We start from the raw sequence: 24,336 nt of genomic DNA, 5'->3' as shown, positions 1-24,336 counted from the left end.
GTGAACAGAGGAAGCAATCGCCTCTATGTTCTTCATGTGCAGGTGGCGCAGATTGTCTATCTTGTAGCCCGCCACGACGACGACGCTTGGCGGTGGCACGAGCGCTTTGGGCACCTCAACTTTGAGGCCCTAAGGCAGCTCGGCAGCAAAGAGATGGTGTGGGGCATGCGTCTTGAAGGAGGTCTACGTCCGCCAGCCGCTGGGATTCGTCTTCCCCAACTAGGAGAACAAAGTTCTCCACTTGTGCAAGGCCATCTACGGCTTGCACAGGCACCACGAGCATGGAACGCCAAGTTGGACTCTACCCTCAAGAAAATATGGTTCCAGCAGAGCGCTCACGATGCTGCTGTCTACCGGCGGGGCAAGGGAGGTTGTGCCCTGCTAGTAGGTGTCTACGTCGATGACTTGGTGACAGTGTTTGCCTAAACGGCCATTTAAACAACTACTAAACGTGGCAAATTGTTTTGTTTAGGGGGTATTTGGAAATTAAACGGTTGACCATTTAAACGGTCAAAAAACGGGGGTAAACGGTCTAAACACCCTAAATGAAACGGAGGTAGATGGTTGAAAAAGGGCTAAACGATTGTTTAGGCGAACATCGGGTTACTACAGTTAAGCTTTACATGCATAAATTTGCATACTTAAGTTTATTATATTTATAAATATGTATACTCGATTTCTTACATGTATAAATATGTATATTTGATTCTTTCTACATGCATAAATATATATATATATATATACATACTAAAATAATTGATTTTTAATTGCATAAATATGTATAAAAGCTAGAATAATTGATTTTACATCAATAAATATGCACATTTTGGTAATATTGTGTAAAACGGTTTAGACCGTTTAAACTTTAAACACCGTATAAACGGACTAAACGCTAAACGATGGGCGAACGACTGCTTACCATTTAGCATTTAGGATAACACTGCTTGGTGATCACCAGCACCAAGGAAGAAGAGGAGGAGGCGTTCAAGGCCGAGATGAAGGCTGCCTTCCAGATGAGCGACCTAGGGCTATACTCTCCTACCTGGGGTTCGAGGTCCACCAGGACAGCTCCGGCATCTCTCTCCACCAAACCACCTACGCCAAGCGCAACGTCGAGCTGGATGGACTCACCGACTGCAACCCAGCCCACACTCCCATGGAGAAGAGACTGAAGCTGAGCCGTGGCAAGCACGGCAGAGGAGGTTGACACCACGCAGTACCGGTGCATTGTGGGCAGCCTTCGCTCCTCGTCGTGAAGAAAATGGAGCATCAGCGGCCGTCAAGATCCTACGCCACGTCGCGGGCACCTCCGACTACGGCTTGCACTACCTGAGGTGCCCTGACGCAGCACTTCATAGGGTACAGTGACAACGCAGGTCAGCTGGCAATCTGTCAAGCAACAGGTGGTGGCTCTATCCAGTTGCAAGGCAGAGTACATCGCCGCCACTTCTGCCTCTACTCAAGCTCTCTGGATGGCTCGGCTGCTGGGTGATCTCCTTGGCCGACGCTGAAGCAGTGGAGCTCAGGGTGGACAACAAGTCCGCCTTGGCCTTGGCAAAGAACCATGTCTACAATAAGCGCAACAAGCATATCCGGGTCAAAGTACCACTTCATCAGGAGTTGCGTGGGGACGAGGGGAGTGTCAGGGCCAACTACATCAACACCTAGAACCAGCTCGCTAATTTCCTAACCAAGTCTCTTGGGCGGATCAAGTTCCAGGGCTTCGCACTAGAATTAGGATGGCTCAAATTCCCCAGAAGGTGCCACACAAGACTTAGGGGGAGAATAATAGACCAAGTCTATAAGTCTTGTGCTTATCCTAAGTAGTAGTTGGTGCATATGTCAGCACCCTTATCATCTATCTTATCTAGATTAGTATCTACTGTAGAATATGCTGAAGCTTTCTTAAGTTGCAAGTTTGCTACTCTTATATGTATCAAAATCCTGCCATGGTTTATGGTGTGGCTAATGAAATAGAAAATCTGCCCCAAAACTGTGTCTTGTTCCAACATTTGGACCTTGCTGTGGTACTCCCAAATTATTGTGGACCGCTGATTTGGATGAGAATTATCACATATTACCTCCTATAAGGGCTAATAGCACAAATATATATTACATATTTTTTATTACTATACAAATTAGGAATTAATCTTGCAATTAGATCTAAGAAAATATCTTGAAAATTAAATTTAACATGTAGGAATACTAGATGGATGATCCCAACGTGAGTTGTAGTTGCAAAGGTTTTTCTTTTCTTTATGGAATGTGACATATGTATTGATCCCAACATGAGTTTTTGTTGCAACTATTTTTTTGAAACAGTGACATATGTTTAGTGGTGTCCAAATCTCGATATGTATCATGGCCTAATGTCTTGGTATCACATGAATGGTATGTGAGCTGGCCCTTTTGTTTCATTTTTACAAGTATGTACTCAAAGTATCAAAAGACTTTGACGTTTTTACTCACAAGGAAGAGGGAACTGAATGGATTCTACCTTGTTGACATAATGAGAACAAAAACTGCTAAACAAAAAAATCTTGATAATTCATATTATATCAAAGCTTAATTGGTTTTACAACGTAGCATCTGACATGAGGACTAGTTCTCTCATTCATCCCCGAACGGAGATTAGAGGAAGTGAAAGGATCGACAATCCCTGGAGAGGGGCGGGGATAGGCGTATCTGGAAAAAATTCTCACACAAACTTGAAATGGCGTGTTAGTAGCAATCAGAAGTTCCAACCCAAATGTCGAAAGTTTGGGGAACTACAAAATTAGAGTGTTAGACTTCTCTAAATTCAGATCTACGAATTACCACGCTTCCTCAGATGTTGGTGAAGTGATTGATGGCTTCCCTCTGCAAAGAAACTTCACCGATTGATAGATCGGGTCCAAACCCTAGACACAAGCTCAAACAAGAAAGAGACAAGCAAATCACAAGTAATATGAAATCAAACACAATAACAAGCACACAAGACACAAGATTTATCCCGAGGTTCGGTCAAACTACTAACGAATGCCTACATCCCCATTGTTAAGGTGACCACAAAGGTCAGAGTCTCTTCCACCTCCTTGCCTCCCTCAAGTAACCACAAAGTTCAACTTGAGTGCTTCACTAAAAACACAAGGGTAATACAAACTTTCCGAAGATCTCCCACAGATTGGAAGCTTCCGGATGACACCTAACCGGCTAGGAGCAAAGCCCCAAGAGTAATAAGTGCAAGAACCACCGGCTTGGCGAAAATCTCAAGTGCTCAACGATGAGTCTCTTGTTTTCTAGCTATTTTCATCCCTCTTTCTCAATCTTGCTCTAGATCTAGCTTGGGAACCAAGAGGGGAGAAAGAGAGGCTTTGAATGCTCAAGAGAAGCTTTGGACAGATTTAGGTCAAGAGTGAATGCATGAGTGCCCTGTAGAGAGGATGGAAAGAGATATTTATAATCCCCGTAGAAATCTGACCGTTACAGTAAATGTCGAAAGTGTCGAAAGTTTCGACATACCGACCTCCTCCAACTTCTGAAGCTAATGTGGCGCAACCAGGAAGTTTTGCGCAAGTCAGAACTTCCGACAAGGGCTCAGAACTTCCAACATCGCAGCACACCTAAAGAACATGTAGTGCCACCTGGAAGTTTTGCGCAGGTCGGAACTTCTGACCCATGGTCGGGACTTCCGACATCCCTGAAACCTAAACAGACTCCCAAGTGTACAACGTGGTGCTTGTGTATCTCAAGTTTATTTGAGTGATTAATTGAGCACCCGAGCATCATCATGGGTGATGTTTGCACCCCTCTTGATAGTATGGTTTTCCTAAACTCAATTTCATAAAATAGCATAAAACCTCTTTGAATCCAAAGGCTTATGATTTATCTCACTTGAGGGCTCTCACTTGTATAACTCCATTAACTCATTGTTGAGACTAATAGCTGCGACAATTGCTCATAAAACTTGTTAGTCCCTAAATTGTTTGTCATTCATACACCAAAACCCACATAGGGGGCCAACTGCATTTTCAAGAAGTTACCAAATCAATCTATTGCGATTAAAGTAATCAGCCTAATGGAATAATGGACACTTTGCTTCCATAGTTTGAGAAGGATGGACGAGGAGGATTTGATCAGTGTGCTTCCCATGTGGTTCGTGCGCACCATACCAGTAAGGAGGAGGGCTTTAGATGGAAAGGACGGCATAGGATTTTCTCTTTTTTCCTGATTATCTTTTCTTCTATTGTTCCCCGTTACTTTAAATTATTCAACTAAATCAAGGGTTGTCAATCATTGGACCTCTTACCTTGTATGCAGTAATTGGAGTACCGTAGCAAATCCTGATGAAATTTACAGGCAATTTACAGAACATACTAAAATATTAACTTGTGAATTACTTGTAAAGAACCTGCAATTATCTAATGACTTAGTTAGCCTCCTTGAAATGCGCATATAACATATACAGATTAATGCTGAAATTTGGTAACATAAAAAACACGAATACAGTTGTGAAGAACATTTTTCAAGAACTCTTGACTACAAATTCCAGTTGCAGCATTGACCCAGCTGGCTGAGAAATTTGTACTCTCTCGGAAGTATAGCATGTGAGTTGGGAATTATAGGAAACACAAGGTCCCACCCCATTTGACTCACGATGCTTGCCTAATTAACAAATTTTACCCTAAATGCATAATAGAGGAATAGAGAGGAGGCAGTACCAGAAGACAGGGAATTTGATGAAGTCATTATCAGAGGCCATGGCAATGATGGAAGTACTCGCAAGGAAGGATTGTGTGATTCACAGAACAAAACTCTGCATGGTACCTGGGCTTCCCAGTACATCTCTCATCCTCAAAGAATGAAGCTCAGGAGGGGAGCAAGATTCCTTCATCAACAGAAGCAGCCACGTGTCCTCAAGTTGGATATTTCTAAAGCTTTTGACTCGGTTTCCTGGCCCTTTGTCCTTGAGGTTTTGCAATCCTTGGGCTTTGGGCAGATCTGGAGGGACATAATTAGTGGGTTACTATCTACTTCTTCTACTCAAGTGCTTCTGACAATGCTATTCATCTTGGTGATGGATGTTCTGGGACAAATGATTTCTAAAGCTGCCAATGAAGGTTTGCCGCAGCCACTTTCGACACGGCTGTTACAACACAGGATTTCACTGTATATGGATGATGTGGTTCTGTTTCTTCGACCTGAAGCCAATGATATTGCCATCATAATAGATTTGATAAATCTCTTTGGAGATGCTTCTGGTCTTAGAACCAATCTCCAAAAGAGTAATGTTCTGACCATCAGGTGCGGTGAACAGGAACTTACTGTCCTGCAGAATCTACTTCCATGTGCACTGGCTGAATTCCCTTGCAGATACTTGGGTTTGCCCCTTTCTCTAAGAAAGCTCACAAAAGCACAAGTCCAACCAATTATTGACAGAATTGCAGACCAGCTACCTGGGTGGAAGGCAAACCTAATGACTCGTGCTGGTCGAAAAGTGCAGGTTCAGTTCGTGCTAACAGCTATGCTGGTTTATCTCCTAATGGCCATTGACTTCCAGCCATGGGTCATCAAAGCTATAGACAAAATTCGGTGGGGCTTTCTTTGGCGTGGTCGAAAAGATGTACAGGGTGGGCAGAGTCTAGTTGCATGGGAGAAAGTTTGCTGCCCCCCTGAGTTGGGTGGACTGGGAATTTCAGACCTCAGGACTCTTGGATGGGCTCTGCGCATGAGGTGGATTTGGCTCCAGAAAACAGAACCCAATCGTCCCTGGGCCAAACTACCAATTCAAGTCCCTAACCACGTGCGCTCTTTTTTCTTGGTAGCCATCATCTCAGAAGTTGGTAATGGCTCGCATACCCTCTTTTGGACGGACCGGTGGCTCCATGGACAGTGCATTGCGGACCTTGCACCTCGACTCTATGCTACTGTTCCAAAGAGAAGAATTAAAAAGTGCATTGTTCAGGAAGCTCTCACTGACCGGACTTGGGTTAAAGATATACAAGGTGCCCTCACAGTTGGGGCTATAGTGGATTTTCTACAACTTTGGGACCTCCTATCTGGTTTTGAGCTGCATCCTGAAGTTGAGGACCTGCATATTTGGCGACTCTCCTCCAGTGGGCAATACTCGGCCAAATCTGCATATGAGGGTTTTTTCTTCGGCTCCACGTTTTTTGCCCCCTATGAGCAGAATGTTGTTTCTTTTTGTGGCTGGTTGCACATAATAAGTGCTGGACTGCAGATCGTCTTGCGCGGCGAGGATTGCCTCACCCTGAACAATGTCCTCTATGTGAACAGCATGATGAGACCATCAACCATATCCTAGTATCATGTGTTTTCGCAAGGCATTTCTGGTACATTCTGCTTCAGCAAGTTGGGCTCCATGTTCTAGCTCCACAACCTTCAGACGGTTCCTTTGATGGGTGGTGGGAGAAGACAAGTTCTGCTGTGAATGGTGAGACCAAGAAAGGACTAAATTCGCTAATAATTCTTGGGGCCTGGGCATTGTGGAACCACCGAAACCGTTGTGTTTTTGATGGGGTAACGCCTAGCGTCGCCAGGGCCTTGGTCGCTGCAGGGGAGGAACGCCGGTTATGGTGCATGGCAGGTGCTCGGGGGCTGTCCTTCCTGACTGCCCCACTCCCTGATGGTTAGCATGTATGGTTCGGTCGCCTCGATAGCTAGTTCACGGGCATGAATGTAATCAGTCAAACTGTGGGGTGTGGTGTGTGTTGTAAAGGGTTCTTAACCCATCCTTCTTCTTAATATAATGAAGCGCATCTCTCCTGCGTTTTTCGAGAAAAAAGGAGGGGGTGGCGGCAGCCGCCATAATTTGGAGGAGCTATGGATGGCCAGGTCAATAGAATAAAGAAAACCCTAGGTGCAGTCAGTAACATTTATTTTGGGAGATCTGAATGGGCACAAAAAATTAATGGGTCCTAAATTTTACCATCTTAGTCCAAAATTTTATAAAGTCCCATCAAAGTACGTGACCCTCATCAAGGACATGTACAACAATGTTGTGACTAGTGTTCGAACAAACGATGGTAACACAGATTACTTCCCGATTAAAATTAGACTCATCAAGGGTCAGCCTTAAGCCCGTATCTCTTTGCCTTGGTAATGGATGAGGTTACCAGGAACATACAAGGGGATATCCCCTGGTGTATGTTGTTCGCTGATGATAGTAGTGTTAGTGGACGAAAGCCAAGCGGGAGTAAATAGGAAACTAGAGTTATGGCGGATGACCCTTGGAAACATCAAAACTAGTGCATCTTCAACGGGGTTGAAGTCTGGCTGGCGCCTTGGTTCTGGGCCTAGAGGAAGTGCGACTTTGGGGTTTGGCTGATGCTAGTGGCCTAGTGGGTTGCCTCTGTGACTGCCATTGGTGCTGGTGTTTAGTCCAGTTTGTGGCCGTAGTAATTTTTTGCAACAGACATGCATGTGTTCTGTATACCAAAGGGGTTCTGTCGACGAAATATGGTCTGTAGTCTACCGAGGGGTATGTCTACGGTAGTAGATGAATCGGTGGACTAGCGACGTCTATCGAGGGGTCAAGCGACAGTGTTCCATGGGCAGTGCTCCGAGGGGTATACCATAGATGGCCGGATAAGGATTCCTATTCTAACCGACCAGGATCTTGCTTGATCTCCAAATCTGTCTTAGGTTCCTTGCGCGGGACTCCGAACAGATTGACCGCGCCGCGTGTCATCTTCTAGTGGCCAGACCCCCTGGTTCGGGCCGGTCCAAGCCTAGCCGTAAGGGTATAGGGGTTAATACCCCCACAGCTAGTCCCCGAGCACCATGTATTATGCTGCGACACGCCGTTCGATCTCCTTCGGCTAATACGATCCGTCTTCATGTCATCTCCAACTGGTTGAAACATTGACCAATCGAACGTGCCAGTATTCTGGTCAGAACAGAGAGCAGTAGACCACGATTATAGCCGAAAATTACGGTTGTCCGAAGAATGCATGATGCTCTAAAGAAAAAAGAAAAAGATTTCTTTCCTTATCAAGTGTGCCCACTTGTATTTCTGAAAAGAAATGTAAGTGACCCTTGGACAATAGTAATTCTGGCCAACAGTCAGAGCGTAGGGGTCGATAAAATAAGCACATTCACCGTAAGGTCAAGTGTGCCCACTTAGTCCCCGAGCCTGGTAGTAGGTGACATAGGCACGTGGTGCCAGGGTCTAAAAAGAATTCCCACTGAAGTTGAGAATTCCAATCGTCGTACAAGCAATACGAGATGCACCGGCAGGTGCATCGTACCGATGTAGTCCCCGAGCTTGCTGTAAGGCTAGGTATCAGCCTTGTAGCAAAGTCTAAATAAATGCCTCTCAACTGTATGTGAGTACAAATCACATGTAGCCGAGGAGAGCAGTCTCCGAGCAATGTTCGGAGAGTGGTCGGGGCAGTCCCCGAGCATGAGAGTGGTCGGAACAGTCTCTGAGCACGATAGTGGTCTGGAACAGTCCCCGAGCACGATGGTGGTCTGGACAGTCCCCGAGCACGAGAAGTGCGGCGAAAAAACCATATGCCACTTGTACTATTATTTTGCGTATATATATATATTTTTTTTTCTTGCTATATCAAGTCCAATCTGACACGTCTGGTCAAAAAAGTAGGCGGGTATAGCACGTCATACTGCCTTCTTGTCTTTTCAAGCAAACAGTTGCGTGGCACCTGTAAGTAGGTGCGTCAGCGTGGGCCCTCTCACACTAGCAACGAAGAGGCGCATACACTGGCAACGAAGAGGCGCATATAGTGGCATAGATCTCGAGGCTGTGAAAACAACCAGTCTGCGGCGCGTGCGCACGTCTCCCAAGAATCTCGGGCAGACGAAACGGTATAACTCTTGGGTTAAATACAGTATAGGATAGGTAAGTTACTTTTTACTGCATCCCATTGCCATTCACAGCCTCAGCCATCTTCTTCCTCTCGTCAACCCTAATACCAATCAATCCTCCTCCAATTCCTCGTTCATCAACAAGGCCAGATTCATGGCGAAAAGCGATGCACAGAAGAAAGCCGGAGTCATGGCGAAGGAGTGGTGGAAGTCGAGAAGCAACGAGCAGACCATTGAAGACCTCGTCACCATGGGGGCACTCCACAACAAGGAGCTCGCAGGATGGCGTGCGCCAGGAGGGCGAGGGATACCCCGATCCACAACCAGGTGAGATCGTGGTGTTCGAAGACTTCTTTAAGCGGGGATTTGGGGTTCCTCTTCATCATTTTCTTCAGGGGCTCTGTCTTTACTACGAGATTGGGATTTGCAATCAGCATCCCAACTCGATCCTCCTTGTCGCCGACTACTGCAGTGCGAAGGACAAGCGGTGGAGGGGTCGAGCACCAAGGCCCAGCGACAGTGCTGGATGTAGAGGGAGACCAGGAGTCACCCGCACAGCACGTGGAGCAAGCACGGCCGAAGAGACGTGCCTTCGCCACGTCATTTCGCACTTCCAACATGTAAGTATTTGTAACCTTGATGTAAGCTAGCAATTTGCATTGAATATGATTGCCTTCTGAACTTATCCCGGATGTACTAGCTCGGCGTCCACCGAAAATCCGGACCAGCTGGCCGGAAGCGGCGTGGCTCCGCCAGTAATTTCAGAGCAGACTGCCCAGCAGCCAACCATCGAGGAACCCATAGCAGAAGATCCGTCGGGGCCTCAGCAAACAAACAGTCAGACAACAGTCCCCGAGCAGGGGGTCGAGGGAAGAGCTGAGCCGAGCACGAGTGCTCCGAGCACTAAACCTGCTGAGGGCAACACCTCAGCATCAAGGGTAACGGAACAGACCGAGGTGCAGCGGCCGGAGGTGAGAGCACAGAGCATGTTTGTCGATTGCTGCAGCCCGTGGGAAAGCCATAGTGATCGCAGGAGCTGCTAACGCCGGACCAGCACCGAGACCCGAAGAAGAGCCCGAAGAGGACGAAGTGAAGGAGGTCCTAGGCCGTCCGCAAGACAAACGACAACATGTGTATGTGTCGCGTTGGCGGAACGACGAATGGGTTGTCCATGAGGAAATTCCGGAGGTCGAAGAGACCAAAAAAGTTGAACGGGCGACGAAACGGCTGGTGACAGAGGTCCAGGTAGGCTTTGCTTCACCACCTGATCTTGCTGTCTAGTCGAGCTTGTCTTACTTAGCTATCTGCACACAGGACTTAATGAAGACCGCAAGGTACCGCAAGAAATGCTTCGACCAGATCGAGGGGATCACTGCAAGCAACAAGGAGCTGACGGCGGAGGTGGAACGCCTGCGCCACCAACTTGAAGCCGCCAACCATGAGAAGGCGGAGCAAGAGTCCCAGAACCAGAACCTGGTCGTCCAGCTCAGTAATAAAGAGCAGGAAAGAACAAGTAGCCACTTTATCATAACGAATACTGCCAGTGTTGTTGCATTGTTGGTAGTAACAACTGTAGTGCAGGCTTAGAAGCCGAAGTGGTCCGTCTCCGAGAGGAGAACAGTCGTGCGGTCGTGGAGTGTGATCGTCTGAAAGAGGACAACAGAAAACTAGCGCAAGACCAGTCGCAGCTCCGAGACCACATGACCAAGATGATAGAGGATCTGAAAAGTAAGTTTTCGAAACCCCTTTGTTCATTTTGGTTGCTTACCGTAGTTTGGCGTAATATAGCGTCTTAACAGCATGCACGGTTTGCAGTTTTAAAAATCAATGCGAAGAAGCGTCTGGAGGCCGTGATAAAAGACCGTGACGGCTGAAAGGCGCAGTGCCAAGAGATCACCCAGGATCGTGACACCTGGAAAAACCGGTGCCAAGAGGTGGCGACGGGCATTTTGCTGGTCCTTAACCTCATCGATCCGACGCTAACAGAGGACGTGCCAAGGACGCCGCAGCTTGGATTGATCGACAGATGCCGAAAGGCATGGGGATGGTTCCAGGAGTTCGTGAAGGAGGCAGGTGAGTACACAGGCGCACATGTGCTAAGCATGATACGTGCTCACTACCCCTTGATTGATCTCAAGCGCCTAGAGGCTGGATACCCAAAGGAGGTAGATCCAGACAAAGTCGAGGAGCTACGGATGACCCAGCTGGACATGTCGGCGAAAATAATTGGCGACATTAATCCTGTGTGGAGGTGCGACGTCATCCGTACAGGGAACGCCATCAACAAGTCAGCTAGAAACGCCTTTATTTTCAAGCCAACCGGCGAAGCCTACGGTCTCGACCAGCCAGGCGTCGGCGGGGCCATCTTCTTCAGCTCGACCAGTGCAAGAGTCCCCGAGACTCGAGCACGATGTCAGGCCCAGCGAGCAGCAGGTGCCGCGTGCCCCGACCAGCCATTAGTGTAGGCTATAGCTGTAGAAGATGTAGTTGTGTTATTGTAAACTTGGACCTTTTCAGGCGAGCTTGTAATAACGTAACTGTATAACAACATAAGCTTGTTTGTTTTGTAGAAAACGTTTTTAAGCCCAGATATCGTGTTGGTGTAACTAAGTGAGAACATGTTAGCATTCTGTTTAGTTGTACTAGTTTAGTCGACACGTCATCCTGAAAGGTTTGTATGGCCCTAGGTTTGTCTTATGGACGGAGTGTGAGGTACGTAGCCTGTGCACACGTAGACACATACAAGTCAAACCAGAGAGGACCTGCCGATCACCCGTAGCATAGAGAGCGGATCCCATGCACGTGTTGGGAGGAACCGAAGACAAGGGCATACTCCGAAAACCCGAGAAGGAATGATGGTCGGTTTTAACTGGTTGAGTTAGAATAACAATAGACTTTGAAAGTGACACATTAGAGTGGTCGGAGAAATCATAATAGCTTTATTAAATCGAAAGTACAAGGAGAGTACATATCTTAGTAGTTAAGCATAGAAACGCCTAAGCTTGTCGATGTGCCATGAATTGGGTACGTCTGTACCGTCCAGGTGAGCTAACAATGTAAGACGTTGGTTGTGTAACCTCCTTGATCATGAAGGGCCCTTCCCATGGGATTGCGAGTTTGTGGACGCCAGCCTGATTCGTCTTCCACTTCAGGACCAAGTCCCCAACCACGAAGAACCGCTCCTTGACGTTCTTGTTGTAAGTATCTGCGCAAAACAATAAGGTATTTGGCTGTATATACACAAGAATCGAGCCGCTTCTCTTCTACACTATTCACTTCTAGCTCTCAGTACTTCATTGGCCTTGTCTTCGTCGAAGTTCTCTATCCGTGCTAATCTGAAGGCTATATCTGCTGGGAGCACTGCCTCAGCGCCATAAACCATAAAGTATGGTGATACGCCGCTATTGCTACTGGGCTGGGTTCTGAGACCCCAGACCACGGCTGGCAACTCTTTGAGCCATCTTCCGGGAGCTTTATCATTTTCCCTGTACATCCTCTTTTTAAGTGCGTCCAAGATCATACCATTTGCCCTGCTCGACCTATCCATTAGCTCTAGGGTGCGCCACCGAGACGTATTTTACTACTATGCTCCTTTCATCGCAGAAGTCCCAAAAAGCGTTCCCGGTGAACTGAGTACCCAGATCAGTGATGATGCTGTTGGGTATGCCGAAGCGGTGGATGACCAGGTCGATAAACATGACAGCCTTTTCTGAAGATGCCTGGACCAAAGGCATGTACTCTATCCACTTAGAAAATTTGTCGATCAGTACAAAGACACATGTAAATTTTCAGGAGCCGGTTTAAAATGCCCGATCATATCCAGTCCCCAGCATGCGAAGGGCCAAGAGGCTGATATTGTCTGAATCTCGTGTGCTGTTACGTGGATTCTCTTGGCGAAAAACTGACAACCCTCACAATGGCGGACTAGCTTCTCTGCATCGGCTACGGCTGACGGCCAATAGAACCCTACTCGGAAAGCCTTGCCAACCAGCGTTCTCGAGGCCGCGTGGTTGTCGCAGGAGCCAGAGTGGATTTGGTCCAGGAGATGTTCGCCATCCTCCTGGGTTATACACTTCATCAAGATTTCCTCCTTTGCGTTCTTGCGCCATAATTTGCCATCGACGAGCAGATACTGCTTGCTGCGACGCATCAGGCGTTCGTTTTATGTCTGATCGGTGTAACCGCTACCATCTGTCAGGTACTTGATGAAAGGTACTCTCCAGTCAGGCTCCTTAGTGGTCGGAGGTGGTTCGGTGGTGTTTGACGCCGGAACCGTAGCCACCAATAACTGGTCTGGAGGCTTGTCGACCGTGGGATCTTCCTCTTCGATGGAAGGCATGAGTAGGTCTTGAACAAATACGCCATGTGGGACTTTGGACTCGGGATGATCCTAACTTTGACAGCGCATTTGCTGCTTGATTTTTGTCACGGACCACATGTGTGTACTCGATGCCATAGAACTTGCCTTCCAGCTTTCTGATCGATTTGTAGTATGCATCCATCTTTTCGCTGGTCGTATCCCAATCCTTGTTGAGTTGGTTGATGACCAGAGCCGAGTCTCCGTAGACATAGAGACGTTTGACACCGAGCTCGACCGCAATGCGCAGACCATGTAGGCATGCTTCGTACTCGGCGGCGTTATTAGACGCCGGGAAATAAATCCTGAGGACGTATCGGAGCTGCTCCTTGGATGGTGACACGAAAAGGACTCCTGCTCCTGCGCCGTCGATGTTGAGAGAGTCGTCGAAGTACATCTTTCAATACTCGTCGGGTCCCTAAGAGGCAGGTGTGCTTAAGTCTGTCCACTCGACGATGAAATCGACAAGTGCCTGAGACTTGATTGTAGTACGGTTTACAAATTCCAAGGAAAAAGGGCATAGCTCCATTCAGCGACGAAGCCAGGGCTGGCTTCCTCTTCTTCTTCCTCCAGCCTCTCCTTGCCTTCTTCTTCCTCCTCATGGCGGTAGCCCGGGCTAAGCCCGGGCTCCATGTAAATCATGGCCGTATGGGGGGCTGGAGCACGGGTAGCCCCCCCGCTGGCTTCGTCGCTGGCTCCATTGTCCATTTGACGATGCGCCCGTTCACATCCTTGTTGCGAATGATGTCTCCCAGAGGATACTCGGTCATGACCACCACACGATATCCGTCGAAGTAATGTTTCAACTTTCGGGATGTTATCAGTATGGTGTAGATCAGTTTCTGAATCTGTGGGTACCTGGTCTTGGATTCATTGAGTACCTCACTGATGAAATAGATTGGTCGCTGTACCTTGTAGACGTGGCCGGGCTCAGTCGCGCTCGACCACCATGGCAGTGGAGACCACTCGATTAGTTGCCGCAATATAAAGCATGAGGGTTTCGTCATCTCTGGGAGCAGTGAGGACCGGAGGTGATGTAAGGAATTGTTTCAACTGTGCGAAGGCAGCGTCTGCTTCCTCCGACCACTCAAACTTCTCGGATGCTTTGAGCCGCTTGAAAAACGTTAGTCCTTTTTCGCCTAATCTTGATATGAAACGACTGAGGGCAGTCATACATCCGGTAAGCTTCTGAACATCCTTCACCTTTTTGGACGGCTTCATGTCCAAGACAGCTTTGACTTTCTCCAGGGTTAGGGCGTATGCCGTCGTGACTGACGACGTTGCCAAGCAGTATACCAGAAGGAACACCAAAGATGCACTTCTTTGGGTTTAATTTCCATTGGAATGTATTAAGGGCTGCAAAGGTGCGTTCCAGGTTGTTAACAAGGGTATATGCTTCCTTGATTTTGACAACTACATCATCAACATAAGCCTCGACGAGGTCAGTCTTTTATCTTGTCTTTGAGGCAGACCTGTATGGCACGTTGGTAGGTAGCCCCGGCGTTCTTGAGCCCGAACGACATGGTCGTGTAGCAGTAGGCGCCGAAAGGTGTGATGAAGGATGTCTTGATCTGGTCGTCCTTTTTTAGAGCGATCTGGTGATAACCAGAGTAGCAATCGAGAAAGGAAAGCAGCTCGCAACCGGCAGTTGAATCTACGACCTCGTCTATGCGAGGTAAGCCGAAGGAGTCTTTAGGACAGTGTTTGTTGATATCAGTGTAATCAACGCACATTCTCCATTCATTATTCTTTTTACGTACAAGAACCAGGTTGGCTAACCACTCCAGATGATACACTTCTTTAATAAATCCGGCTGCCAAAAGCCGTGTAACTTCTACCCTAATAGCCTCCTTTTTGTCGCGAGCGAACCGTCGTAGCTTCTACTTGATAGGTTTGGCCTTGCCGTCGACATTTAAGGAGTGCTCGATCAAGTTCTGAGGTACACCGGGCGAACACGCTCACGTTGCTCCTCAAGAACCTGACGAGCGCGTCTTCCTATTTAGGATCCAGGTTGGCCCCGATAAGGGCCATTTTGCTGAGATCACCGTCGACCAGCTGGATCGCTTTGTGCTCTTTGGACTTGACGTTCTTGCGTGGGGTCCTCGAGCTTTGGGATCTCCAGGTGGTCGGCTGGGGTCTTCTTGGCATCGAGCGTGGTCTCAGCCATGTGAATAGAGAGGTCGTGAGCCTCTGCTATTTTGAAACTGTCATCCTCGTAGGTGTAAGCTGCGTACACGTTGCCCCTGAGAGTTAGAACCCCCTTCTCAGTAGGCATCTTGAGCACCAAATACCTATAGTGAGGTATGGCCATGAACTTGGTGAGCGCTGGTCGACCAAGGATAGCATGGTAGATGCCTTCGAAGTCGGCGACCACGAAGTTGACATAGTCGGTGCGGAAGTGGTCTGGGGTACCAAATTGCACAGGTAGCGTGATCTGTCCGAGAGGTGTAGAGCTCTGTTCGGGGAGAACACCCCAGAACTGTGCCTCGTATGGCTTGAGATCAGCCTGGGTTATCTTCAGGGCTGACAAACTGTTCTTGAACAGTATATCGATGGAACTGCCGCCGTCAACCAGCACTCTGTCGAACTGAACCTTGTTGATACAAGGATCGAGAACCAGGGGAAAACGCCCTGGCTCAAGTATAGCAGCCCATTGGTCCTTTCTGCTGTAGGAGATCTCACGGTGAGACCAAGGAGGAAGCCGCGGATCGACGATGAGGTTGTCGACGTTGGCCACGTTCAAGCAAGCGCGGGCAAGTAGCTTGCGTTTTCATTTGGTCTCAATGGACACTTTGCCCCCAATGATGGTGTGGACGCGATCGGTTGGCTTGACGTACTTGTGACGGGGATCTGCATCTTTATCATCGTTGTCCTCGTTGCGCTGTTCTCCTGCGTCGTTAGGCTTGTCGGATGTATCCGGAGCCTGTTGATGTGTGTAGATAGACTTAAGAACGCGGCAATTCTCCATGGTATGGTTTAACTTGGGATGGAGCTGGCAGAGTCCTTTCAATGCTTTGGCGTAGTCTTCTTCGTAGTTGCGACGTCCGCCACCTTTTTTAACGGTGTTGACCTCGCCGTCGTCTTGCCGAGCACGCTTGCCCCTGTAATCGTCACGCGATTACGCCGCTGATTACGCTGGTCGCGGTGGTCGCGGAAATCGTTGCGCTGGTTGCGACGATCAAAATTATCGTTCCGACCACGATTGCCGCGGTAGTCGTCGCGGTGTGGGGGGTGGTCGGAGCATGGAACCCTTGCTGCTTCTTCGATAATTATCGTTTTAGCATCATCGACATCCGCATATTTTTTAGCAGTGGCTAGGAGCGCTGTGACTGATTCAGGTCTCTTGCGGAGGAGCTTGTCCCTTAGGGCATCGTGGAAGCGGAGACCAGTGATAAAAGCCTCGATTACCTCGTTGTCGGAGATTGACGGGACCTTGATGCGCATCTCCGAAAAGCGTCGGACGTACTCATGCAGTGGCTCATCTTTGCGATCTCGAATCTGCTGCAGATCATATTTGTTGCTGGGTTGCTCGCAAGTAGCAATGAAGTTGTCGATGAACGCTTGCTTGAGCTCTTGCCAAGAATCAAAGTAGTTCGCCGGCAAGCTGACCAGCCATTGGTGGCCGGCATGGCCGACGACGACTGGGAAGTAGTTAGACATGACGTGCTCGTCAGTCATGGCTGATCTGCACGCGGTTTCATAGAGCATGACCCATAATTCGGGGTTCTCCTTACCGTCGTACTTCTGAAGTTTTTCGAGCTTGAAGTTCTTGGGCCATATGACTTGGCAAAGGTGTGGAGTAAACTGCTTCAAACCCGGAGTGCCGTGGGCAGTATCATATTCCATACAGCGATAGCTTTCGTGGGATGCACGATCGTTGGCTCTTTGGTTAATGCGATCGCGCAGATCGCGTTCTCCGAGGTAATGGCGGAAATCGTTATTGCCATCACGGCAATCCCGGTTGCCACCCTGGTTAACCCTACGACCGCGGTTATCACGGCGATTATCGCGGTTGTCTCAGCGTTTGTCGTCCCGGTGGTCGCGGCGGTTGTCATCCCGGTGGCGGTTGTCGTCCCGACCACCATCATGGGCACCGTTTCCGCCTTGACGGTTGTCTGATGGGTCGTTGCGCGAGCCATGTTGGTTGGGTGGCTGTGAGCGACTTAAGTACTGGCGGCTGTGGCTTGATTCGACTGAGACGGATGGAGCCCGGGCTTGATTTACAATCTCTGCGGTCTGGGCCATAGCAGTCGTCAGGTAAGCTTGTATATCATCACGACCTGCCTGAGTTTCCAGGGTATTGGGTAGTCGTTGCATTGTTGCCATAGCAACAGCTACGTTGGCGCTTGGAGTCCTGAAGACTTGCTTGTCCCCAACCCTGTCAAAGGCATTGTTAAGGTCGCGTGGCTGGACCCTTATGCGTCGGGCTTCCTCTTCTGCATCGGCTTCGATTTGTCGGCGATTAAACCGGTCAATATTGCGTGCTTCGCGTGCTAGCCTTTCTTGTTCTATTTCGCCGACTGCCGGTGGTTCGTCATTACTGACAACATTGATCAAGTCTCCTCGCCTTGGTGGGAAAGATGGAAACGTGGGAATCCCGGGGCGTGGTCTGGAATATCCAGATCGTATTCAACGCCTTCATCATCATGATGCTGGAGCTCGGTGTGGACGGAGGCATTAGATGCGATGCCGGACGAGGAGCTTGAGCCACCCTCTTGAACTGTGTGGACCGATCCTTCTTGATAATCCTCAATCCGGACCATGTTGACGAAGTTGCGCAGGCCGTAGGTCTGGGCCTGGTGGTTCTCTATTGAGGCTTCGTACTCGGAGAGCCGGAGACCCGTCGCGGGGGCTGGCCGGCGACGAACAGAGCGCCCTTCAGGAGTAGATGTGACCACGAGATCCGTACCGAGTCGTGCAGGACGACTGGCCCGAGCTGGTCAGGTAGATCTGTTGTGGATAGTGGTTACCTGCTCATTAGGTTGACTTTGAATTGAACTTACCAGAGCTAGTGTTTCAGCAAGTTTGGTGCCGACCCTAATCGATGGAGTCGAGCATGTCGGTGTTGTCGATCTGCCTCCCTTTGTAGCGAGGAAGCGGACGACGAGTTGTCGACGTGGCTGAAGACGATGCTGGCGTGGCCGGAGCCGAATCCAGCGTGGTCGGAGCCGTAGCCGATGCAGGTGAAGCAATGGTCGACGCAGATTGAATCCGCGCCTCCTCCGGGGTCATGGCGATGAAGCCGGTGGAGCCAGTGGTCCAGGTGATCTGGCCGATGGTGAACGTGAAGGCCGTTCAGTGTAGCCATGGAACCGGGGATGATGACCATCTTGTTCGCCTGGAGAGCAGTACGCACACCCCCTACCTGGCACGCCACTGTCGACGAAATATGGTCGGCAATCTACCTAGGGGTATGTCCAAGGTAGTAGATTATCGGCAGACAGATGCGCAAGCTACAAACAAGATGGTGACGCAAGATAGACACGAGGTTTTATCCAGGTTCGGCTGCCGTGAAGGCGTAACATCTACGTCCTGCGTCTGATTGTATTGCTGTATGTCAATGAGAGATGTTTTTATAGGGGTCTCCTGCCCGTCTTATATGATCCGGGGGGCAGGGTTACAGATCTGGAAATTAATCCTAACCAGTTATAATTGCCATAGATGGCCGGATAAGGATTCCTATTCTAACCAACCAGGATCTTGCTTGATCTCCAAATCTCTCTTGGTTCCTTGTGCGGGACTCCGAACAGATTTGCCGGGCCGCGCGTCGTCTTCTAGTGGGCCAGACCCCCTGGTCCGAGCCGGCCCAAGCCCAGCCGTAAGGGTATAGGGGTTAATACCCCCACAGTACGCGAGATACGAACTAGATGGTGACACGGGCACAGAGACAACGATTTATGTAGGTTCAGGCCGTCAAGTTGATGTAGTCCCCGAGCCGAGCACCTTGTATCCGCTGAGCAACGCCGTCTTGATCATGTCCGAGCAGTTTAACTTGAAGCCGACCAGGTTTAACTGGTAATCCGACCAGTTTAACTAGTAACCTGAGCGGTGAAAATGGATGCCGACCAGTTTAACTGGTTGACTGACCAATGGAAATGGATGCCGACCAATTTAATTGGTTAGCAGATCTCAGACTTAGCCAAATAAGGCTTGCCAGAAGGATGTAAGGGGCTCTTGATAAAATTTGAAAATTCTTCCCTTTAGGAGAAGTGTAGCCACTTAAACTCTGTTTGCGAGGTCAAATGATTATCATCCATGACTTAGTCAATAAGGAGGATAAATCAGAAAAAAGCACTACATTCACCGCCAGGTGAAGTGTAGCCACTTAGTCCCCGAGCCTGATGGTAGGTGAATAATTCACGCAGTGCCAGGATAAAAAAAGAGAAGACTCCAGATGCTAGCCGATCACAGCTAGTCCCCAGCTTAGCTGAAAATCATTAACAAGAAAAATTAGTACATGCACCACAAGGTATAGTGTACACACTGTAGTCCCTAAGCCTGCTAGAAGATGAAAAAATAAATCTTGTAGCAGGGTCAAAGAGTTTTAATGAAAGCTTGCCAACATCATATGTCAAGTACTTATCAAGACCCCGGACGTGCTGCCCAAGATCAGCACCCTGATTCGAACAGCATGGAACAACTTGATAGCACACCGATGAGATGTAGCAAAATCCGACCAACAAGGAAGTCCCCAGCTTAGCTGGCAACTCTTGCACAAAGAACCCGAACGCCGAGGAGTCCCCAGCTTAGCTGGCAACTCTTGCACGCAGAATCCGAACACCGAGGAGTCCCCAGCTTAGCTGGCAACTCTTATATGAAGAATCCGAACGCCAAGGAGTCTCTAGCTTAGCTGGCGAGCCCTCAGCGTAGCTGACGATGAAGCCCAAGCGACAATCAATCTGACCAACTGGTAGGCGATGAAGCGGACAACGAACAGAAGTGAGCACCGAGCAGTCCGACCAACTGGTCGGCGATGAAGTCCATGAGCCTAACGGTCCGACCAGTTGGTCAGCAGCGAAGTCCGACTGCCGAGTGGTGCGACCACCCAGACGATGATCTTCTTGTCCTTCCCGACTGATCCAGTCCCCGAGCGTAAAGAATAAGCTCGTTGATTGAACCTGGTCCCTGTTCGGCAAATAAGAAAACAAGACGAAGTAGATTAGGATAAACTTATGAAAGGATCCTATAGCTCGCCGAGCAGTTCGAGATAAACATTGTTTATTTGAAGTTTGCTCATATTTTAAATATGAGTAATTTCCTTTCAGTTGGTCCTTTATCGCATCACCAACCCCGACTAGCCCATACTCCATAGCGTAGAGTGCTTAGCACCCATTTACGCATAAGAGCACAGGTGTCGTCGAGGAGCCGCTATCGACCACCCATAACGCAGAGCGCTAGTGCCCTGTACACGTGTAGGTGTGAGATCGAGAACAGGGCCACTTCTGGATAACATGAATGAGAACGTGGCTAGTCAGCGAGTCGCTGGAGAATATCTTTAAGATATTAAGCATGGAGAACGAGTCGAGCATCTTAAAGATGTTTAAACATGGAGATTAAATGGAGTATCTTAAAGATACTAAACATGGAGATTAACTGGAGTATCTTAAAGATACTAAACATGGAGATTAACTGGAGAAAAAATCATTGGAGAAACACCGTGGCAAAAACTTTATTAAATGCAGATATAGGAAGGGTACTACCTTTAGTCAGGATGTTATCTGGTCAGCGGTGACGAAATTGCCCGGCCCTCGAGCCTTCCGGCCTGTCGTCATGGCGGCGGTCACAGTCGTCATAGCGCCGTTCTTTGCGGCGATTATTATTGCGACAGCGGCATGGCTTGCTTACGACTTGGGTGGCTCGCTTGATGGCTCGGGCGGCTCGCTTGATGGCTCGGACAGCTAGTTTAGCGGCTCGCTTGGCGATTCGGGCGGCTCACTTAGCGGCTCGGAGTAGGACCGCCACGCAATTGCGGCGTCGAGTCCTCGGCGAGTCGACGAAGTCGGAGAAGATGCCGATGAAGAGGTCCCGTGCATGCTGCTGTAGGCCGTGCATCTTCCCTTGGTGATGGCCTGGAGCGTTGCACGTTGATGCATGTACGCCCTCTTACTTGTAGTTGGTTTGCATGTAGGCGTAACTTGACTCTGTAAATTGGCGTGACTTTGATTGGATCTCAGAGACTAGGCGCTGATGCATGTTGTGGCCACCATGCAAGTCTCATCAATGTCACCAATACTGGCGATTATCTTGCGTGGCATGTAGATCGTACAGGCTTCTTGTCGATTTGCTAGTAGGGCACGACATCTTTTAATAGTAGCGTTTGCTCTTGATGACAACGCCGCCGCCGATCTAAACTTATGCAGATGCTCATCGATGCTGTCGCCTAGGACCTGGCACCCTGATGCGATCGGCGCGGGGGAACTCGATAGGGCGCCGACTTGATTGGTTGACGCGGATCTTCAACTTGTTGCGTACTGCTGCTCGTTAGTCGTGGATGTCGTGCTAGTGCGACGTCAACGAACGCCATCTCAGCATGAGCCGTCACCGACATGTGTTGTTGATCTTGAGGTTTGCCATCTGGTTCGCCACAGGATCAACACGCATACCCCCTACCTGGCGCGCCACTGTCGACGAAATATGGTCGGCAGTCTACCGATGGGTATGCCCATGGTAATAGATGAATCGGTGGAGGTGCGCGAGATACGAACTAGATGGTGACACAGGCGCAGAGACAAGCGATTTAGGTAGGTTCAAGCCATCAAGTCGACGTAATACCCTACGTCCGGTGTCTTTGATAGATTATATATTACGATGAGATCTCTAGGGATCCTATTGAGGGGGTCCTCTACCCGCCTTATATAACTGGGGGTAGGGTTACAGGTCGGTTAGATCTAAGTTTAATCAGGTAAGCGATAATCTCTACAAGGAATCTAATATACGGCATATCCTAACAGATCAATCGCTATCTTCAGGATATCGCCTACACCTCCCTGTGCCGTGAGCCGCAAGTCTTGATGTCATGGGCTGGACCGTCCCTGATGGTGCGGCACATGTCCCTTGCCATGGGTACCTGGGGTTATACCCCCGCAGGGTCTTCTTCTTTAATATAATGGTACATAGCTCTATTGTGTCTTCGAGAAAAAAAACAGTATGACATGCAGATTTCACTGTCCAGCTGGACAAGGTGGCACTATATTTACTTTTAGTGCCACCTTGTCCAGCTGGACAGTGAAACACATGGCACGTCACTTGGCTTGGGCACATCACAAGCCAAGTTGCCAACACTTTTGTACTGCCTTATATTACTAAGGTCTTCATGACAAAATATTTGGTAAATAAGGGAATCTTGGACATATATCAAGGTTCAAGTTTCAAAGTCAAAAGTAGATGTTTCCTAAATTTGTATTCCACAAGCGTCAAGTGATATGTGGATACATATATTTAGGCGGTACTTTTGTTATAACTTTTTAGGCTGTGAATGTAAATTAGTTTTAAGAGGAGACAAAAGAAATTATTTGAAAAAACAAATTTATTGCCCTTTTATCCTATTTTCAATTCACACTCATAAAAGACACAATTCATTTTTTTTAACAAAGTCATACATTTTTTTTAGCCAGCCCATCCTGACTCAATTCATGGCATAAACAAGAAAATAAAGTCGACTCTACACTCCAACCATCTAAAGCTCAATGGGAATACAATAACATAAAGTTTGCCTAAGCTTGCGGTGGCGATGATTTGTGGGTGAAACCCCCATCGAGAACTAATCCATGCTGATGAAATCTTTAAATCGCCAGGAGCAGCTCATGTCACAGATTATCATCACTTCTCTAGCTCCACGACTGCATCTTCAGCTAACAGCAATGGGCCAAGAACCACTTATTCAATGCACATGTACACTGTGCTCAATCAAAACCCCAGAATTGCGCACATTGTGAAATGCTGGCGAAATTCCAGGAAGGCTTACTAAAGCCAGAAAATCTGTACTTTTACCTAACCACCAGAGCTAGCTAATAACCAATGCAGCACACAAGAAGCAACTAACCGGAGCAGAGGAGAGCTGCAGAGAAGGTAAACGGAGTTACCAGAAAGCGGTGTAGTTGGAGAAGCCGTACGCTGTGGCCATAGCGCCCATGGATGCGCCGGCGGACACGCATTGCGACAACCTGAGCGCCATGCCACTCCAGGTCCCCGGACTCCCTACCACATCCTTCATACCCCCCAGCCGGTGACTGGGAGCGAGTGGAGAGAAGCGCGCAGGAGACCGCGGGACCAGAGAGATAGCAGCGGCCGCCAGTTGGAGGTCCGGCGAGGCCGGACACTCAAACCCGGATCTGTGTAGGTAGGCTTCAGCAGGACGGGAAGACCGGAAGAGGGAACAAGGAAGAGGCCGAGTCACAGTTTGGGGGACCTCCGTTCGTAGACCTTTAGGGGAAGAAAGAAATCGAAAACGAAAACAAAAACAGAGAAAACAGAAATGAATGTAGCGGTAAAACAATAGAAAACAAGATAAAGTAGTGTACACATGAATCCATAATATAAGAAATTATAGAAAGAAAAAACTTAAAAGACAATTAGCATTTAAAACTGATTTATTTGACATATTTATTTTTATTTACCCATGGTACTTTAATTCTATATAATATTTTATGCACAGTGAGATCTTTATTACCGTGGAAGCTGGGAGACTGCGCTAAGTGCCCATGTCAGACAGAGTCTGCATGCCTCTTATCTCTTTCTCTCTTCGCTTTGTCCCTGACTTCCGTCAAAACTTTAGCTTAGTCTAGATTAAAAAAAACTTTAGCTCAGAATGGATTTTTTAATTCCTACGTTTTGTGGACAGATGCCTTCCTTTCCTATGGAATATATAGTTGTGTTTCTTTGTTCCAAACGGATCTATAGTATTCCTTTTCATAGGAATGTCAATCATCCACAATTCCTTTAGAAATCTTCCATTTCAAACATGGCGATATTAGGGAATCTCATGACATATAGCTGCATAGATAGAACATGCAAAGCTAAATATTAAACATAAATGGAAAGAGGCATGTTAAAAATAATAACCATCAAATTACAAATTAAACATAAAGTTAACATAAATTCACATGTAGTTATTGAAATTATATTATTATATAATGAGTACATTCAATCAATAA

At 48.1% G+C, this 24,336-nt stretch overlaps 1 protein-coding gene across 2 annotated transcripts in view; it reads right to left on the bottom strand.

Moving 5' to 3' along the window:
* LOC136545958 (CASP-like protein 5B3) overlaps positions 1 to 23,590 on the bottom strand; it is a 29,148-nt gene extending 5,558 nt beyond the window's left edge. For both annotated transcript variants that reach the window (XM_066537923.1, XM_066537925.1), the window contains exon 1: positions 23,266 to 23,590. In XM_066537923.1, coding sequence (XP_066394020.1) covers positions 23,266 to 23,396 — 131 coding nt within the window. In that variant the 5' untranslated portion in view covers positions 23,397 to 23,590. The remainder of the gene's footprint in view (positions 1 to 23,265) is intronic.
* Positions 23,591 to 24,336: the final 746 nt, after the last annotated feature.

Source organism: Miscanthus floridulus, chromosome 3, assembly GCF_019320115.1.
Source record: "Miscanthus floridulus cultivar M001 chromosome 3, ASM1932011v1, whole genome shotgun sequence".
Taxonomy (NCBI): Eukaryota; Viridiplantae; Streptophyta; class Magnoliopsida; order Poales; family Poaceae; genus Miscanthus; species Miscanthus floridulus.
This window is presented reverse-complemented; position numbering and strand designations above follow the sequence as displayed.